A 17,562-nucleotide genomic window follows, 5' to 3' on the forward strand; every position below is an offset into this window, starting at 1 on the left:
GTGATAGATATTACATGGCTAACATTTATATCATCCTTTTTATATGGGATATTTATATGATGTATTTCATCTATATGAGGAAAATAGAACAACTCATAGCTTTATAACAGTAATTGCTTTCATAATTTTTCCTGTAGCGTGAATTGTACCACATTTGAATGTAAACCAGGACAAACAAAAGAATTTTCAAATTCCTAGTACCCATAAAGATTTTCTACAGTGTGAGCTTGGGGAAGTTCCCAGGAAAATTAGAAAACCAATTTATTGCAAACTTTTATCATATTCAGAATGTCTACCAAAGATAGAATCTGACAATTTTCTCACAGTTCTGGGATAGAAAGCGGTACATTGCTTCTTTCAATATCCCTATGCTCACATGGCTTTTATCAATTGTGACACATGATATATATATTAATAGAAGAGTAAGCCGGGCGTGGTGGCGCACGCCTTTAATCCCAGCACTTGGGAGGCAGAGGCAGGCGGATTTCTGAGTTCAAGGCCAGCCTGGTCTACAAAGTGAGTTCCAGGACAGCCAGGGCTATACAGAGAAACCCTGTCTCGAAAAACAAAACAAAAACAAAACCAAAACAAAAACAAAAACAAAAATAAAAGAAGAGTAACAGATGAAAGGTTTCCACACTGCATTCACACTGTTTGACTTTTTGTTCCTCATAGACCTGTAATATATGAATTAAGGTTTCTCCTATGACAACAATCTTGACTCTCATAAGCTGTACCCTAAACAAATGATCAATTTCACTACAACAATATGAGTATCACCAACTTTCCCATGGATTATTTGCTTATCGGAAGGTTTTGCATATATATTTATCACTATTCGATGTGCATTATCTATGTCTTGTAAGTCTATACACATTGTCAGATCAGTATAGCTCTAGTAGAGGTACAAATTGAATAAAAGTATCCCTTAAGGCAATGTTTCCTCGTCTTTTTTTTTAAAAAAGAATGCTTTGATAGATAAATCAGATAACTATATCTAGGCAGTACATTTTAATAAGAATAGTATAATTAGGGCTGCCGTGATGGCTCAGTGGTAAAGAGCACAGACTGCTCTTCCGAAGGTCCTGAGTTCAAATCCCTGCAACCACATGGTGGCTCATAACCATCTGTAACAAAATTTGATGCCCTCTTCTGGAGTATCTGCGGACAGCTACAGTGTACTTATATACAATAAATAAATAAATATTAAAAAAAATATTGTAATTATAGTTATACTTTAAGTATTGACATTTTACACTCGTGCTTTGATTTAGAGCTTCCATATCATAGTAAAATTTCCTTAGAGGCATAATTGCATAAGTTTTCACGTGAAAATTACCTTTCATTTCTTCTTGAACTTTGACAATGTCTTTCAATATGATGGTTTTCCCAAGTGTAGCCTAAAAGACAATACCAGAATAATGAATGATACATTATTGGAAATAAGGCAAAATTCAAGGTACTGTGAATTTTCACATCACTGGACACTATTCAACTCAGTCTTCCTTGTTCTCAATTGTAATAACAGAGCACCATCACTAACCAAGAGACATGTCTTCCCACTATTTTGGAAAGGAAAGAAAATTCACAGTCATACCTATAACAGTGAGGTTCCAGTAGGTCTCCAGCATCACATCTTTGTAGAGACTCTTCTGGGAAGGATCCAGCAAATTCCACTCTTCCCCAGTGAAGTTCACGTGAACATCATCATAAGTCACTGCATCCTAAAATATCCCATACATGTGTACATCACAAAGCATGGTACTGACATCACTGTAAAGTCAATGTACGCTTCCTTGACCATATATTCATGTAATTCTGGTGCTTCCTCCACTGACTTCCTGACACAGAAGTCATAATCTAAGTACCATAAAATTTTAAAGGAAATTGAGTTGAAGGTTCACCTGTGTTGCTTATGAACATTTTAAATGAATAGGGTGAAGTCTTTCGAGAGGAATTCCAATTGAGAGGGAGATATAGGGTGAAACAGATCAACAGTACTGAGGACACATCCCAGAAATTGTAAGAAGAATCACTAACGAGAAAAATCATGGACAAGCAGGGTGTATTTGTTCATGTCTTTAATCCCAGAGTCACGGGCAGGTATACATCATTGAGCTGGATCCCTGTCTGTTCTATGTAACACATTCCAGGACAGCAGAGGTTACATACTAAAACCCTTACTCCACTGCAAAAATCAACCAGGGAGACAAAAATGATAGAAAGAACTCAGTTGTTTACTACAGTTCCTACAAAGAAGTATACATTCCCTGCACTTCTGTACTAATCTAGCAGAAACAGGAAGTGTACCGCTTTAAAATGCAACATTAGTAAAACTTTACTAGCAATCAAGGCACATTTAATGGACCAATGGACAGATGAAAATATTATTAATATAAGTGTAGAACATAAAAAGCAGCATAAGGCAGGAGAGAGCGATAACTCAGCCATGGAAAACTCTTGCTGGTCTTCCAGATAACAGTTGTCAATTACTAGCATTCACGGGACACATGGCTTTATGAACAGGAGTTCTGAATCCACCTTCCAACAAAACTAACGATGTAGCACACATGATATTCATATTCACGCACACAGCCAAAACACTCCTATTTATTTAAAAATTTCAAAACAAATACAAGAGTTTGGGGAAACATCAACAGCCAGAATACAATGACTCTGAACCCTCAGGCAGTATTGATGTCATGAGCATATGCCATCCTAAAAAATAGACTATAATCTATGTGCCCACAGGGTACATAGGGGGCCCCAACCCCACTCAAAGGAGAAACAGAGGAGATTAGGAGGAGGGAATCTGTGAGGGCAGGGACCTAGAGTAGGGACAGATATCAGGGTGATAATGAATATCTAAATTATAGGATAAACAAAAAAAAAAGGAAAGAAAGAAAAAGGAAAATTTTGAGTGTATATACACTTTCATCTTCCCCAAAATGAATCTAGAAAGGCTCCTGAACTGTTCAAATGTCTAAAGTCTCTGCTGACACTCAAAACAATACCTTGACAGTCACATCAGAAAGCAAAGTTGCAAAATTAAACAGCAAGTTATATCTTTCCAACATAAAATGGCACTGAATACCCCTTTCCATTCCAATCAATAGGAATGTGCACACAGGGAGAGAAGATTGGACAAAGGCAAGAAAAACAGCAGGGCAAAAACCAAATCCTATAGCTTTGTCTCAAACACAATGGACTTAAATTCCTAAAGGCATAGATGGTGCTCTTCCTGTAACTTCTCATACATCTTTCAGTTTGGAGCAGATGCAGAGGCCATGGAGGGATGTTACTTACAGGCTTGCCTCCCCTGGCTTGCTCAGCCTGCTCTCTAATAGAACCAAGACTACCAGCCCAGAGATGGTCCCACCCACAAGGGGCCTTTCCCCCTTGATCACTAATAGAGAAAATGCCTTACAGTTGGATCTCATGGAGGCATTTCCTCAACTGAAGCTCCTTGCTCTATGATAACTCCAGCTGTGTCAAGTAGACACATAAAACCAGCCAGTACACCTAGGGTAGAGCCTTCTGTCCTTGATGGCCCTATTTGCTCTTCTCCAATACTATGCTTCCTGCTGAAAGATCCTGGAGACTATCTGGAGACAAGCCTGTAGATCGCTTATGGGCTGGCTCCAGGCACAGAATGGGCTGGCAGAGGATGGGCCTACCCTCTTTATAAGCAGGGACTCTCAGTAAACTTCAGAGGCTTTGAACAGAAAGGTTTGTCTTGGCCTCATTCTTTTGTTGCCCTCTGATCTCTTTCAGCCCCGGGCTACCTTTCAGGGGAACCCAGTTCACATGGCCACAGGCAGCTACAATGCTCACCTAGCTCTCTCATCCAACCCAAGACCACTTGCTTCCCAATATTGCCACCCTTCATGGAAGAGTCTTCCTATATCAATTATCAACACTATATCTCAGAGACATAGAAACCAGCCATTCTGATGAGGGCACACCAGCAACTGAGGCTCCTTCAGATGACTGTAGTCTGAAATGTTGAGTTGAAACAACTATGTCACAGAGACAATAATAAATGAGAAAGTTGTAAAATTCCAAAACCAACGATCTAACCATATCAATTACAGGACCCCTGCCACCACATCAGGGAGTTGGAGTAGTGTCTGAGCCAGGATAAAATGGGAAGGGCTCCTTGATCAGAGCATGGGAAGATACAGGGAAATGGGGTGAAGAGAGGCTGCACTGCCCTGTGGTGAGGTGTTCTTAACCCTGGATTCTCAGGTCAGTGAGACCAAAGAGGTGGCCAAACAGCTGGAAGGTGAATAGAGGTGCAGATTGCCCCACAGACCTGGAAATAAGACTGCTGGTCTAAGGAAGATATGTTAACTTTGCTGGAAGGGATGAAAAACAACTTCCCATATACTGACAGCTCCAAGTTCAAAACTACAGAGTCACATATAGACTGAGAACAGGGTTGTTTAGAAGGGGGCAAAATGAGGTCTTTGTCGTTTCCACCGTTTTGCAGAGTCTGATTTTGCCCTGAATGCGGTAATAAAGAGCTCTCTGTCAGGAGCAATTTAATGGGTACAGGTCCTCTTGATAAGAAGGACTTAACCCAAGTTGGAGGGTGAGTAACTATATCAATTGGGATGGAAACAGTCTCACTTCCTCTCTCAGTAAGGGAATACTAAAGTGGCACACACATAATAGAGGGCCACGAGGGGGCAGTGAAGGCTATGCAGCAGATTCCACCACTTGTACAGAGGAGAAAATGGCAGCTGTGAGCCATGGAGCAGGGTTCCAAGACTGCTGTAACTTCCCAGAAATTAAGACCAGGGGCACAGGACGCCTGTTCCAGGCCCTGGAACATCTTCCTAGCCCTTTCTTGCCATGACTCTCCAGCATTTCCACTTCACTGGAGTTCCACATTCACTATGTTCATCTCCCTCCATGAGTACTCAAGTAAAATCAAAAACCCGAGGTACACAGACACATTTCTGACAGACAGGTCACTGATACAAAGAACAGCAATGACTTTCAACCCTTCCGATGGGAGTCCTGAGGGTCTTGGGGTTCCAGTCAAAGCATCAAGGTTTTATGCCAAACTCACAGAAACTGCAATGACCAGCACAGAGCCTATTGCAATGCAAACACACAGAGGTCTTTTTTATGAGCTCAGTAACAAGGACTCTCAGCAGTCAAACTACCATTATAAACAAACTGAGAGATCAAGCCTGGAGGTTTTGAGTATTTATTGTAGTTACAACAAGAGTGGGGAGTTTGCATACAAATCAGCATTGTTAATATTTTAAAAAGTGTATGTCTGGCATAATGTGCAGGAACCAAGCAAGGGGGGAAAAATCTGTCAGCCATGATGGGTAAGCTGTTTTTGTTTTTGTTTTTTTTTATTACGTATTTTCCTCAATTACATTTCCAATGCTGTCCCAAAAGTCCCCCACACCCCCCCCCACTCCCCTACCCACCCATTCCCATTTTTTGGCCCTGGCTTTCCCCTGTACTGGGGCATATAAAGTTTGCCTGACCAATGGGCCTCTCTTTCCAGTGTTGGCCGACTAGGCCATCTTTTGATACATATGCAGCTAGAGTCAAGAGCTCCAGGGTACTGGTTAGTTCATAATGTTGTTCCACCTATAGGGTTGCAGATCTCTTTAGCTCCTTGGATACTTTCTCTAGCTCCTCCATTGGGAGCCCTGTGATCCATCCAATAGTTGACTGTGAGCATCCACTTCTGTGTTTACTACACCCGGCCTAGTCTCACAAGAGACATCTCTATCACGGTCCTTGCAACAAAGGCTTGCTAGTGTATGCAATGGTGTCATCGTTTGGAGGCTAATTATGGGATGGGTCCCTGGATATGGCAGTCTCTAGATGGTCCATCCTTTAGGAGGTCTTAGTTATCTCTATGTAGCTTGACCCTGCTGATGCACCTTAACTGGCTGTTGATAAGGGGATTTTGTCATGGGATTTTTGCTGGAATGTACAAATGTACATTCTCAAAAAGCAAACTCTTTGGGATTTACAAACTCATCTCTGTTCCTAACCCCCTGATTATAGACAGAAACTCCTGGTTAACCACAACCATGCCTGTCTGTAGACTAGACTTTGTCCAAAGACCTACCTCACTATCTGTTACTGCAGACCCTAATATCAGCTGCCCTTAACACTGGAAAAGAGTAGCAGTGGAAATTTCCTCTCCTTCTATGCAAGCCTCCTATAGATACCATAGACGATTCCCACCTGCCCATTCATTCCTGCCTCATCCCTGTGTATCAGCCCCCACTTTGGTAGATACTCCCTGTTCAACCACATTCCATGCCTGAAAGGACACAAGGTAAGCTTCCATACATCAACTTCATGATTGATTTCTTAACCCAGATTCAATTTTCCCAGTTGTTCCAACATTGTATTAAACACCATGGGCTGCTTGACCTCTCTCCTGTCTATGTCTCCTTGTGGATTACTAAGATCTTCTGTTCCTGCCTGTCTCTTCTCCTAGCTTTTAATATCACAAAGCATCCCCTGTTGACCATACCCACCAAACAGGTCAGTAAAATAGGAAACTGTCAGTGAACGCTCTCTTCAAATCCATGCATCAAAGAGTAACCCAGGAACAAAACTCCCACCCAAAAAGACAAACCCAGAGGCCAGTACCTAAGTCAATAATCACCCAAACAGAGATGGCTACACACCAGCATAGCAACATAGAGAGTAACAGCCAGGAACAATTGCAACCAAGAAATCCAAGCTCTCCCATCACAGATCTGAGAAATTAAAGCATGCAACAGATAAAGTGCAAAAGAGGTTGTTTGGGGGAAGGGAGAGGAGTGAGAACCTGGGGAAGGGATAGAAGTACACAAGAGGACCTGCAGACAGGCACACAGACAGGGAGGAGAAAGAGAGCCATGAGGGGAGAGATGACAGAGAGTGCGTATGTGCAGAGAACATAGACAGGGAACAAAAATAGAGAGCTGCTATAGCTGGTGGTCCATGTATATAAAGCACGCCTGACAACAGACATAGGGAATGGAGGCAGGAAATGACATAAGCTGCTGCTAAGTCCCTAAGAGCAGGACATGAGATTACCTGTACACTGACAACTACAGAGGCAAGGTTCACCCGCAGAACAGGAAAGGAAGACAGAATCTCAGAGATTCAAGATGAAGAGAAAAAATTGATATCTCAGTCAAAAAATGTGGATTCTAAAATTTTCATGGCAACAAACAATTGGGACTTCTGCAAAATATGTGAAAGCGAAATTACAAACGATTGAAATAGAAGAATATCCTCTCAGAGGTCTATAAATTTTCAATAAAACCATAAAAAATTCTGAAATTATTAAAGTCCCTTTGCCAAATAATAATCAAATCACTAAACATATGAAATAAAAGATATGAAAAAACTGCAACAGAACAAAAATTAACAAGACCTGAACAAAACCAAAACAAGTATAATGTATGAAATCAGACCTATTAGATTTTTACCTGTCTTCTTAATGTATACTAAAAGACAAAGGGGTTTGGACATGTGTGCTACAGACTCAAAGAAACCACCCTTGTTTTCACAAGCCAGCCTAACTAAGATCCAAAGGATTTGGGCATATGGCTTATACTTCCCATCCAGGCCCAGAGAGGACTCACCAACCCAGCTTCCACTGCTCAGGACCCTGCCCCTACCCTCTGTGGGCAGTAACCCTGTGCTCACCATGCCTCGAAATCAGAGCTTCCCTGAGGTCCTCTCACAGCACCCAACAGCAGAGCTCAGAGCAGGACACAGAGAATCATTCAAGCCTGCACAGCCACAGTGAACTTGGGGAAAGGCACCCTGAAGATCCCGCCTCCTTGTCTGACTGGCAGGTCTGAGTGGAGACCTTGAGTGGCCAGTGGGTCTCACCCCTCCTCAAGGTTAAAGCTTGCTTCTTGTCCAGGGCCAGAGCTTTTCCAGATCTCAGGTGTGGTTTGCACTACATTAGCATTTGAGGCTGTCCCCGCCCCCCCCCCAGGACTCTCACCCCTCCCAGCCCTGGGGGAGAACTCAACATTCATGTGGGGCATTGGGCTAAGCATAGGCAGGTTGGCCTCCCTTTGAGCTGAGGTCTGAACCCTGGGAGGGTGATAATTACCTTACTTGATAAGGAAGGCTTTAATTCCCTCATGCTTCTGGAACTCAGGCTCCTGCCTAAATTACCTTCCCCAACCCCCACCCCAGCCACCACAAGAGAAGCCTGGCTAAAAGTCAGGTAGGCAATGTCCCAAGCTTCTGACCTTCAGGCTAAACTCCTCCCCAGTTACCTAGCAACAGTAAAGCCCATAAAAAGGACTGTTCAGCCCCACCTATCTCTCTTGATCTCTCTCCTTTGTTCTCTTACCTCTCACTTCTCTCACTCCTCTCTCCTCTTTCCTTTCTCTTTGTCCTCTCCTCTCCTCTCCTCTCCTCTCCTCTCCTCTCCTCTCCTCTCTCCCTCTTACTCTCTTTCTATCTAGCCTTCCCCCTTCTAGCCTTCTAGGGGGGACTCTCTCTCTCTCTTCTACCTTCTCTCTTTCTCCCTGCCTTTCTATAATAAAGCTCTAAAACCATAGAACATCTCTGCTCATCAAGGCCCACTGAGCTTGGAGGAAGGGATAGGCTTTCTCCTAATGAGCCCTTTCTAATCTCCCCATGGAAGGCCTCCAGTCCAGATCCACTGTGCTCACTCTCACCAGGGTGGGAACCACTCATCCCTCATCCCTCTCTCCCATAACTCCAGGGCTTTAGAAAAGTAGCCCCAGGGCTCCCATGTTGAGCTGCCCCTTGTTCACACCCAAAGAGTGGGTCAAAGGCTTAGATGCACACCCAGGGCTGAGCAGAGAGTGTGTGGCAGCTCTCCTACATCTCTGTCCAGAGCATAGGTGGAACTCTGGCAGGGTGTGGGTCTTCCCCCTTTCCTTTCTTCCCCAGGGCCCCCTTTTAGTTCCCAACACATTCCAACTCAGGCTAGTCAGCTGCCTGCTCCTACCCTCTGTGAGCAATGATCCTGCATTACCAGGACATGACTTCAGACCTTGCCTGAGCTTGCCTCACAGTACTTGCATTCTTCTTCCTGAAATCCAGGGGAAGAGCATGCATAGCCCATTACCCAAGGTGCAGTGGGGTTATCAATCTGAGTGGGATGGAGCCCAGGCAATAAACATTAAAGAGGGATTTTAGGAAACAAGAGTTTTGTTTGTGGCTCAGTGCTGGGCTCAGGGAGACTGCAGCTCCCTTTCCCAGATGATACCAAACAACCCTGGGAGGAAAGCCAGGAACGTAAGGGAAACACTGTTGAGCCTTCTTGGTACCCAGCACATCGCCATCAGTGGCAAAGTAGAGAAAAGCCACAGTTCTATTAGGACAGGTTCTCTAGGTAAACATATCTCAAATCAGAATGAATTTCTCTATGGATATAGAAAGGAAATTTAATAGATTGTCTCTCTAATGTCTAATATAGAAAGGCTCTCAGCCAAGGGAACTTAGAAAAATCAAGGACCTGTTATCTCATGTTGCAGGATATTGCAGCTCATATTCACTATGTACCAGAATTCTGAAGAAATAAGTACTTAGTACTTGCACTAAGGAAACCCACATCTGTTTAGTGAAAGGACATAGAAGAACCAACCAGAGTGGTCAGAACTCCTGTTTTGTCAACTGCTGAAACCCAGAGTCACATGACTCCATTGTGCCTATATGACCTCTCTCAAAAAGGAATAATCTTAAATAAGCCCATTTAATGCTTTCTTACTTTACAATTACTTTTATTTTTTGAAAGTGTAATATAATCTCATCGTTTCTATTCTCTAAACCAACCCATATATCCCTGCTTGCTCTCTTTCAAATTCATTAACTCTCTTTTCACTTGTTATTTTATACATATATGTATATTACTTAAAAATATAAACACAGCCTGCACAATCTGTATACTATTATTTATATGTCTGGCTGGCAAAAAACTGGCAAAAGCACATTTTCTTAACATAGAATTAATGCACATAAACATACTGGTTATAGCCAGGCGTGGTAGTACACGTCTTTAATCTCAGCACTCGGGAGGCAGAGGCAGGCAGATTTTCTGGGTACAAGGCCAGTCTGGTCTGAGTGAGTTCCAGGACACACAGGGCTATACAGAGAAACCCTGTCTCGAAAAATAAAATAAAATAAAATAAAAATAAAAAATCTAAAAAAAAAAACAAACAAACAAGCAAAATAGGACTGCTTTCAATACAAGTCCTCCAGCCAGCCAATCTTCACATTAGAGCTGGTCTCTACCACTAAGGCATGCTGGACAGTGCCATTTTTACCTTAGAGATGATAGGAGACCCATGCTTCAAGTATCAGGGAATGACTCCCAGTTCAAATGACATTTCTACACTGCCACCACTGCAGACAAAATGAACCCCTACTCCTTTACTGGTCTCCCCACTTTTCTCCAAGGCCTAGGAACAAGCACTGAAATGTCTTTAAACTGTGAAGCAGTGACTGGAGAAATGGCTTATTGTAAGAGAACTTCCTGCTCTTCTGGAGGTTCCAAGTTTCATTCCCAGCACCCACAACCAAGCAATTCACAGCTTCCTACAATTCTGGCTGCAGAAGCTCTGAGGGCATCTGCATTCTGAGTGTCACACACAGATACAAATCAATAAAAAGTAAATCCTAAAGAGGACATCAGACCATGGGAGTCTGAGCCCCAAACCCTCTAACAGCTTCGCACCACTCCACAGCCAAAGTGCAAATTCTCTCCCCAAGGTAAAGCCCAGTGCTATCTGGACCTAAGCCACTCCTACACACAGGCCCCTCTGCTCTCCCTCACCTCTGATCACAGGCCTTCTCTCTGCCCTGATACTCACATCTCAGCCCTTTTCCAGGACTCATCTATGCCTAGGTCTTTGCAAGCAGGCAGCCTCTACATTCCAGAGTGCTCAAAGTTCACCTCTGCAGATATGCCTGTCTTGACTTCAGTTTCCTCCCTTCCAAAACCACATCCCTTCCCCAAGTTATGCATAACCTTGACTTATCACTACCTGGAACGAAACATGACATAATTACCTGTCTATCAGTGATTATCAACTAGGGAGGAGCCTTTTACAAATATAAAAGCTCCAGGCCTCACCCAAATCATATGAAATCAGAATTCAGGAGAGCAGAACCAGGTTCTTCCAGTCCACAGACACCCCCTCCCCCACCAGGCAACTCTGAACACAGCCAGGACTCAGGGCAGCCTACAACAGTACTTTCAAACTTTCAGTGCACACACTGCTCCTGAGAGTGCTATTAAAATGCACCCTCTATTTCCACAGCTCTGCCATGGAACCTGAGGCTCTGCAAGTTGCACACCTTACTGACTGGTGGTGTCAGGTGAAGCATTTTGGAGTTGCAAGGGCCTAAAACTGTGCTCATCAACAGGACTTCCTGCAAGTATGGAGAACAAAGTCCTGAATCTACATCATGCAACAGAGTGGCTACCAACCCATGTGGCCACCAAGCATCTGAGACCAAGTAATGTTAGCAAAGAGCTAACTTTATTCTTGGGCTACAATGCTGACCAAAAGCCAAAAGCGCAGTCCCCCACCATGAAAGGCCTGTGTAAATTCTTGGCCTAAGGAGCCTTCTGCAGTCTGGATGGATAGGAAAATTCCACCAAAGGCCTAGTTGATCACCAGCCCAAGAGCGGATAAATATTTCCCTAAGGTAAGGACACAGATATGGAAGACTTGATTAAACCACCCTGGAGCCTCTTACACCAGGCTTCCATTCAAGGCTCTTTCATCCACATCCCTGATCACATGTAAGCAGTGCCAGTCTTCCTGTTCTCTACATCATCACCATAGATGCTCTGATCACATGTAAGTGGTCCAGTCTTCCTGTTCTCTACATCATCATCATAGATGCTCTGATCACATGTAAGTGGTCCAGTCTTCCTGTTCTCTACATCATCACCATAGATGCTCTGATCACATGTAAGCAGTCCAGTCTTCCTGTTCTCTACATCATCACCATAGATGCTCTGATCACATGTAAGTGGTCCAGTCTTCCTGTTCTCTATATCATCATCATAGATGCTCTGATCACATGTAAGCGGTCCCAGGCTTCCTGTTCTCTACATCATCATCATAGATGCTCTGATCACATGTAAGTGGTCCAGTCTTCCTGTTCTCTACATCATCACCATAGATGCTCTGATCACATGTAAGTGGTCCAGTCTTCCTGTTCTCTATATCATCATCATAGATGCTCTGATCACATGTAAGTGGTCCAGTCTTCCTGTTCTCTACATCATCACCATAGATGCTCTGATCACATGTAAGCGGTCCCAGGCTTCCTGTTCTCTACATCATCACCATAGATGCTCTGATCACATGTAAGTGGTCCAGTCTTCCTGTTCTCTACATCATCATCATAGATGCTCTGATCACATGTAAGCGGTCCCAGGCTTCCTGTTCTCTACATCATCACCATAGATGCTCTGATCACATGTAAGCAGTCCAGTCTTCCTGTTCTCTACATCATCACCATAGATGCTCTGATCACATGTAAGTGGTCCAGTCTTCCTGTTCTCTACATCATCACCATAGATGCTCTGATCACATGTAAGTGGTCCCAATCTTCCTGTTCTCTACATCATCACCATAGATGCTCTGATCACATGTAAGTGGTCCAGTCTTCCTGTTCTCTACATCATCATCATAGATGCTCTGATCACATGTAAGTGGTCCAGTCTTCCTGTTCTCTACATCATCACCATAGATGCTCTGATCACATGTAAGTGGTCCAGTCTTCCTGTTCTCTACATCATCACCATAGATGCTCTGATCACATGTAAGGGGTCCCAGTCTTCCTGTTCTCTACATCATCACCATAGATGCTCTCGCAGACATGGCCTCACGTCACTGATCTGCCTGGAGAATCGGTTTCTCCCCACGGAACCACAGATTCTTTCAAAGAGAAGAGATGTCTAATCCCTTCACCTTACACACAGCAGCAGGTCCCAAATGAACCACAGCAAGAGCTGGGATGCACAAGGAGTGGTATCATAGTAACTGCACTACTAATCATAAAAGAGAAATTGAATTCAGCTGGAGGGAAACCAATTCCACCCTAACTGATTCAAGACGTTCCAGAGACACCAATTCAGATTTCAGAGCAGCATAAAATGATCACCTGTTAACCTACTCCCTTCCAAGGATACACTGAGAAAAAGGGGGCATCCTTCTGACCATAGATTCAAAATCTGTTAGCCTGGGATTCTGAAGGAGCTGGTTTACAAACAAGACGTCAGAAAGGACTACAACTCAGAATCAAATGCAAGGCCAGTTCCCACTGGAACTGCTGGGCAGAGCCTGGCCCAATGAACAGCATCCCCTGGGAGTCTGTACAGTCTAGATGTTCATTCTCTTTTGACAGTTAGAACAGCAAAGCGATTTCCAAGGTAACCAAGGACAACAGAATAAGAGACTCATGGCCATGGAAGGAAAAAGTTAAATTTTAATACTTAAGAGTCAATATCAAATTTATTTTTAAAACTACATCAATGCCAAATAAGAAGAGTAGGAATGAATGGAGCTATGAAGAAGCCCTAAGAAACAAAAGGACTGTCCCAAGAATGCACACAATGTTTCTCTATTTCCAGAGTATTTTCGAGTAACCAAGGGCTTAAAAAGACTAAGATACAAAAATCAAAGCTGGGAAGTGGGTGGGCGGTGGCACAGCTCAGTTTTCAGATTTATGCCACAACTACTTATTTTCTCCCTTATTTCCAAAGCACAAAGCTGACACCAGTTGCACTCTGCACTTTGCAAACTGGGCAAAGTAAGTCACCCAGAGAAAGTCATCAGGAAGTGAAAAGTTTCAAACAACCTACACTCTCACCGGTTACCAAGACAATAAGCTCCTTAGAAGGAATATATGGGGGCTGGGAAGACAGCAGTCCCTGTTCCCCAGGTTCTGGAGAGCTCGCTGCTTAGCCACTCAATACAATGAGTATGCAGGCCCTTTCCAGGTTAAGGGCACAGCAGCTGATCATACTGTCAACAGGCACCAGAATTGGCCAACAAAGACCTTTTGGACCTCAAAGAGACCATTCTCCACATCCCTCTACAGTGCTGCTCTGTGGCAAGTAGTGGGCACTGCCAGGCCTCCGAAGATGGGATGGGCACCCGTGCCTAAGCAGCTTGGGGTCCCTGGATCTGCTCTACATGTTGGCTCAGAAGCCACAGCTGCCCCCACCGGGCTACTTCCGGAACAAGTTGGAGAGGTCCACCCAGGGAGAGCCATCACTCCGGGGCCGCAGAGATCGCAGGGGTCCCCGGCTCGAAGCCGCCAGAGACTCTGCAGCCCAAGTTGACCTCTCCGAGGATGGGAGCAAAGAACCTGAAACCCTGCGAGGGAAATGGGAATAGAGGAGCGTTCCCGAAAAAGGCCCAAGGTGGCCAAGCAGCATCTCCCTAGAGCAGGGAACAAAGGGCTTCTGTGTCGGGCACTGCTGGTCCGGCTGCGTCCGGCTTTGGGGTAACAGAAACTTTTCCCGGGTGTGGGCGCAGGCGGAGGGCACTGGGTATCGGGCACCAGGCGCGGAAGCCTACCGGGTGCCCAGGACGCAGCGCGATCCCCGCGACCCTAAGCCTCCCGCCCGTTGCGGGCTACGCTACCGCTCACCTCCTCGATGGCCGCCACGGTGTCCCGGCACTGGGCCGTGCGCGTGGTAAAGCTAGAGGCCGTGGGCCCCTTGTAGTCCTCAAGGGTCTCGGCCAGGAATTCCGACACGGAGATCTGGTCCGGCATCGCCAGGGCGCCAGGGCGCGGACTGCGGCCGCCTCTGTCTCCCAGGGCGCCAGCTCCGACCCCGCCGCCGCTGGGGGACTTGAACAAGGGAAGCGCGGGCGCGGAAGTCCTCTGCAAATGAGACCAGACCCGGGCGCGCACAGTCAGCGGGAACTGCGCGTCACCAAGCCGCTGCGGACGCCTCCCGCGGAAAGGGGAGGGCCCGGCTGGGGAGGGCGCGGAGGCCCGCCCGGTGGGGCGGGGCGCAGGCCTGGCCGCCAATCGGGGCGCCCGCCGCTACCGCGCTGCCAGGAAGCGGAGTCCTCAGCAAGGAGGGCTATGGGCGCTTGGGGCCCGTCAGTGGCTGTGAGCTGCCTAGTTGCATCTGCGGTCCTGACGTGCTGGGATTCAAGGGCGCGCCCTCTCCTGGGCTGCGGTGCGGGGCTCCCACCCCGCACCCGCCATGACCTCTAGCAACATTGCCCAGAGGGCGTGGAAGGGAACCGGGGATACTAGCTTCCCGGCTGGAAGGGAGCCCACCCTTTTGCTTCCCAATCCCACCGTTAGCCTCAGAACCCCCTGAATTTCCCACCAGAACCTCAGGGAAGGGCCAGTGAAGACAGTGTGGGTAGCTTGCCCCCTACAAGACAGTGAAATCCTCCAGGGCACTTTAGCAGGACAAGATGTAGGGACAGTTAGTTGGGGATGCAATGATAGGGACCATGTTCTGTCTGTGGTCCTTCTCACAGCCTTAAGAAGCCAGGAATAAAGGGTAAAGGCAGGTGTTTTGCATAGGGAGTTGACCATGGTACAAGCCAAATGGGAATTCAAACCCATGACCTTCGACTTGGAAGCATACTCCAACCCCTATTAAGCATCCTGTTCCCTAAGCTTGTACAATTAGGGACACTCCCAGTTACCTGAAGACAGTTTTAGGGTGCTAGGCCAGGCTTCACCCTGAGAAAATCATAGAATGCAGGTGTGCTGTGGGAAGTGGGGGATACCCAAGAGAACCAGAGGTACAGATGGTTCTCAGAGAGTACTCCAACACACAGCTGACTGATCACAGACACAATTGGGCCAATAAATCATCTGAATTAGGACATTTTCATCTATATCTCATTCAGAAATTCTCAGCTGTATTTTAAAAACCCAGAGGTTATGAAGACACTAGTCAAAAATCACACCCTCTAACTCCCCGAGGCAAGAGGCATGGTTACTGCTGCTGCCAACAATACAGCCTAGAGAAACTTTACAAAAACCTTTTGTGGGTCTGAAAAGAAGGGAATGTGAAGGACATTATAAGCCCAACATGGGAAATAAAAGTGGTCTCCTGCTGCCATAGGACAGTAGACCAGTCCATCTTTTTAAGGCTCCCATGTACAAATATGCTGTATGAGGTAGCAGCTGAGGTCAGACATTATGTATAGCTTCTGGTATATTACCAGCACTGCCTGTGAATAAATTCAGCCTTCAAAAATAGCTGTGCCAGTGAGTAGCTTTTATTCCTACACTAGGCAATAAACTGCAATCCCAAAACTCTGCAACTCTCTGCCACTTTCCACCATTGTGAACATCCTTCCATTTAGTGTTTCAGGGACACACCTATCTCAGCATGTATAACTTGAGGGTTTTGTGTTATAGTACAGGCTCTCCTTCACAAGGGAATTTTCTGATCCCTCTGCCTCTCTTCCCACCTATAAGTCCTTTTGTTCTTCTCTGAAATTGAGGGATATTCCCTGTGACTTTTCAAGGTTTTATTTTTGGAGACATGGTCTCTGTGATGCCTTGGGAAGTTAAAAGAAAGTAGTGTTTTTCCTTGGCATAATATAGTACCAGTCAAACTAATCAATGTGTCTAACACACACACACACACATAGACACACAGACACACACACAGAGACACACACACACAGACACATACACACACACACACACAGACACACACACGGACATACACATAGACATATACACACACATACAAACACAGGGACACACACATACACACACAGACACAGAGAGACACACACATAGACACAAACACACACATACACAGAGACACACACAGACACAGAGACAAACACAAAGGGATACAAACACAAACAGAGACACACACACACACAGAGACATGAACATAATTTAAGGTTTAAATGTTGAACAGGAATCAAGAGAACACTACCCACTCCTTTGTATGTGGTACTGAGGATTGAATCCAAGGCCTTGAACCTATAGGCAAGTGCTCGAACACAGAGTTACTACCCAAGCCCTCATTTACATATTTTAATGCATCGAGAAAATAAGATGCTGGTATTACCATTAGAGACACGGACACCACTAAGTTTATTTTTAAAAATACCTGAAATATCTATTTTTAAAAATAATTCTTGTTGGGAATGGTGTCACATCCCTTTAACCCCAGCACTCAGGAGTCAGAGACATGTGGATCTCTATGAGTTTAAGGACAGCCAAGTCTACAAAGTGAGCTCTACGATAGCCAGGGTTCTATACACAGAAACCCTGACTCAAAAAAGATATAATAATTCTCAAGGATAAAATTGTTCTAAAACTGATTTGAGACAATATACAAATTCACTTATCCCATACCATACAAACATTTATGTTTTGCTGTAAAATATAAATGCCTTTGATCATACACAATTGTTTTAGACCTCACTAGGGGCTGGTTCAAAATACATACCATGTAAAACTATGTTACTTTTAAAGTCTGAGAAATTATGAATCCATATATATTTGAGCCTATATTTTTCATATAAAAGACTATAGTCCTATTATTTTTCCCTTGGGTGT

The 17,562-nt window shown here is 44.8% G+C and overlaps 1 protein-coding gene across 1 annotated transcript in view; it reads right to left on the reverse strand.

The window, feature by feature from the left end:
- Gm38702 (predicted gene, 38702) overlaps positions 1-14,929 on the reverse strand; it is a 58,345-nt gene extending 43,416 nt beyond the window's left edge. Inside the window, exons 1-3 of the mRNA XM_011243934.2 lie at positions 14,650-14,929; positions 1,598-1,724; positions 1,340-1,400 (exon numbers count right to left, since the gene is read on the reverse strand). Coding sequence (XP_011242236.1) covers positions 1,340-1,400; positions 1,598-1,724; positions 14,650-14,775 — 314 coding nt within the window. The 5' untranslated portion in view covers positions 14,776-14,929. The remainder of the gene's footprint in view (positions 1-1,339; positions 1,401-1,597; positions 1,725-14,649) is intronic.
- Between the last annotated feature and the right edge of the window lie 2,633 nt (positions 14,930-17,562).

Source organism: Mus musculus, chromosome 12 (assembly GCF_000001635.26).
Source record: "Mus musculus strain C57BL/6J chromosome 12, GRCm38.p6 C57BL/6J".
Lineage (NCBI taxonomy): Eukaryota > Metazoa > Chordata > Mammalia > Rodentia > Muridae > Mus > Mus musculus.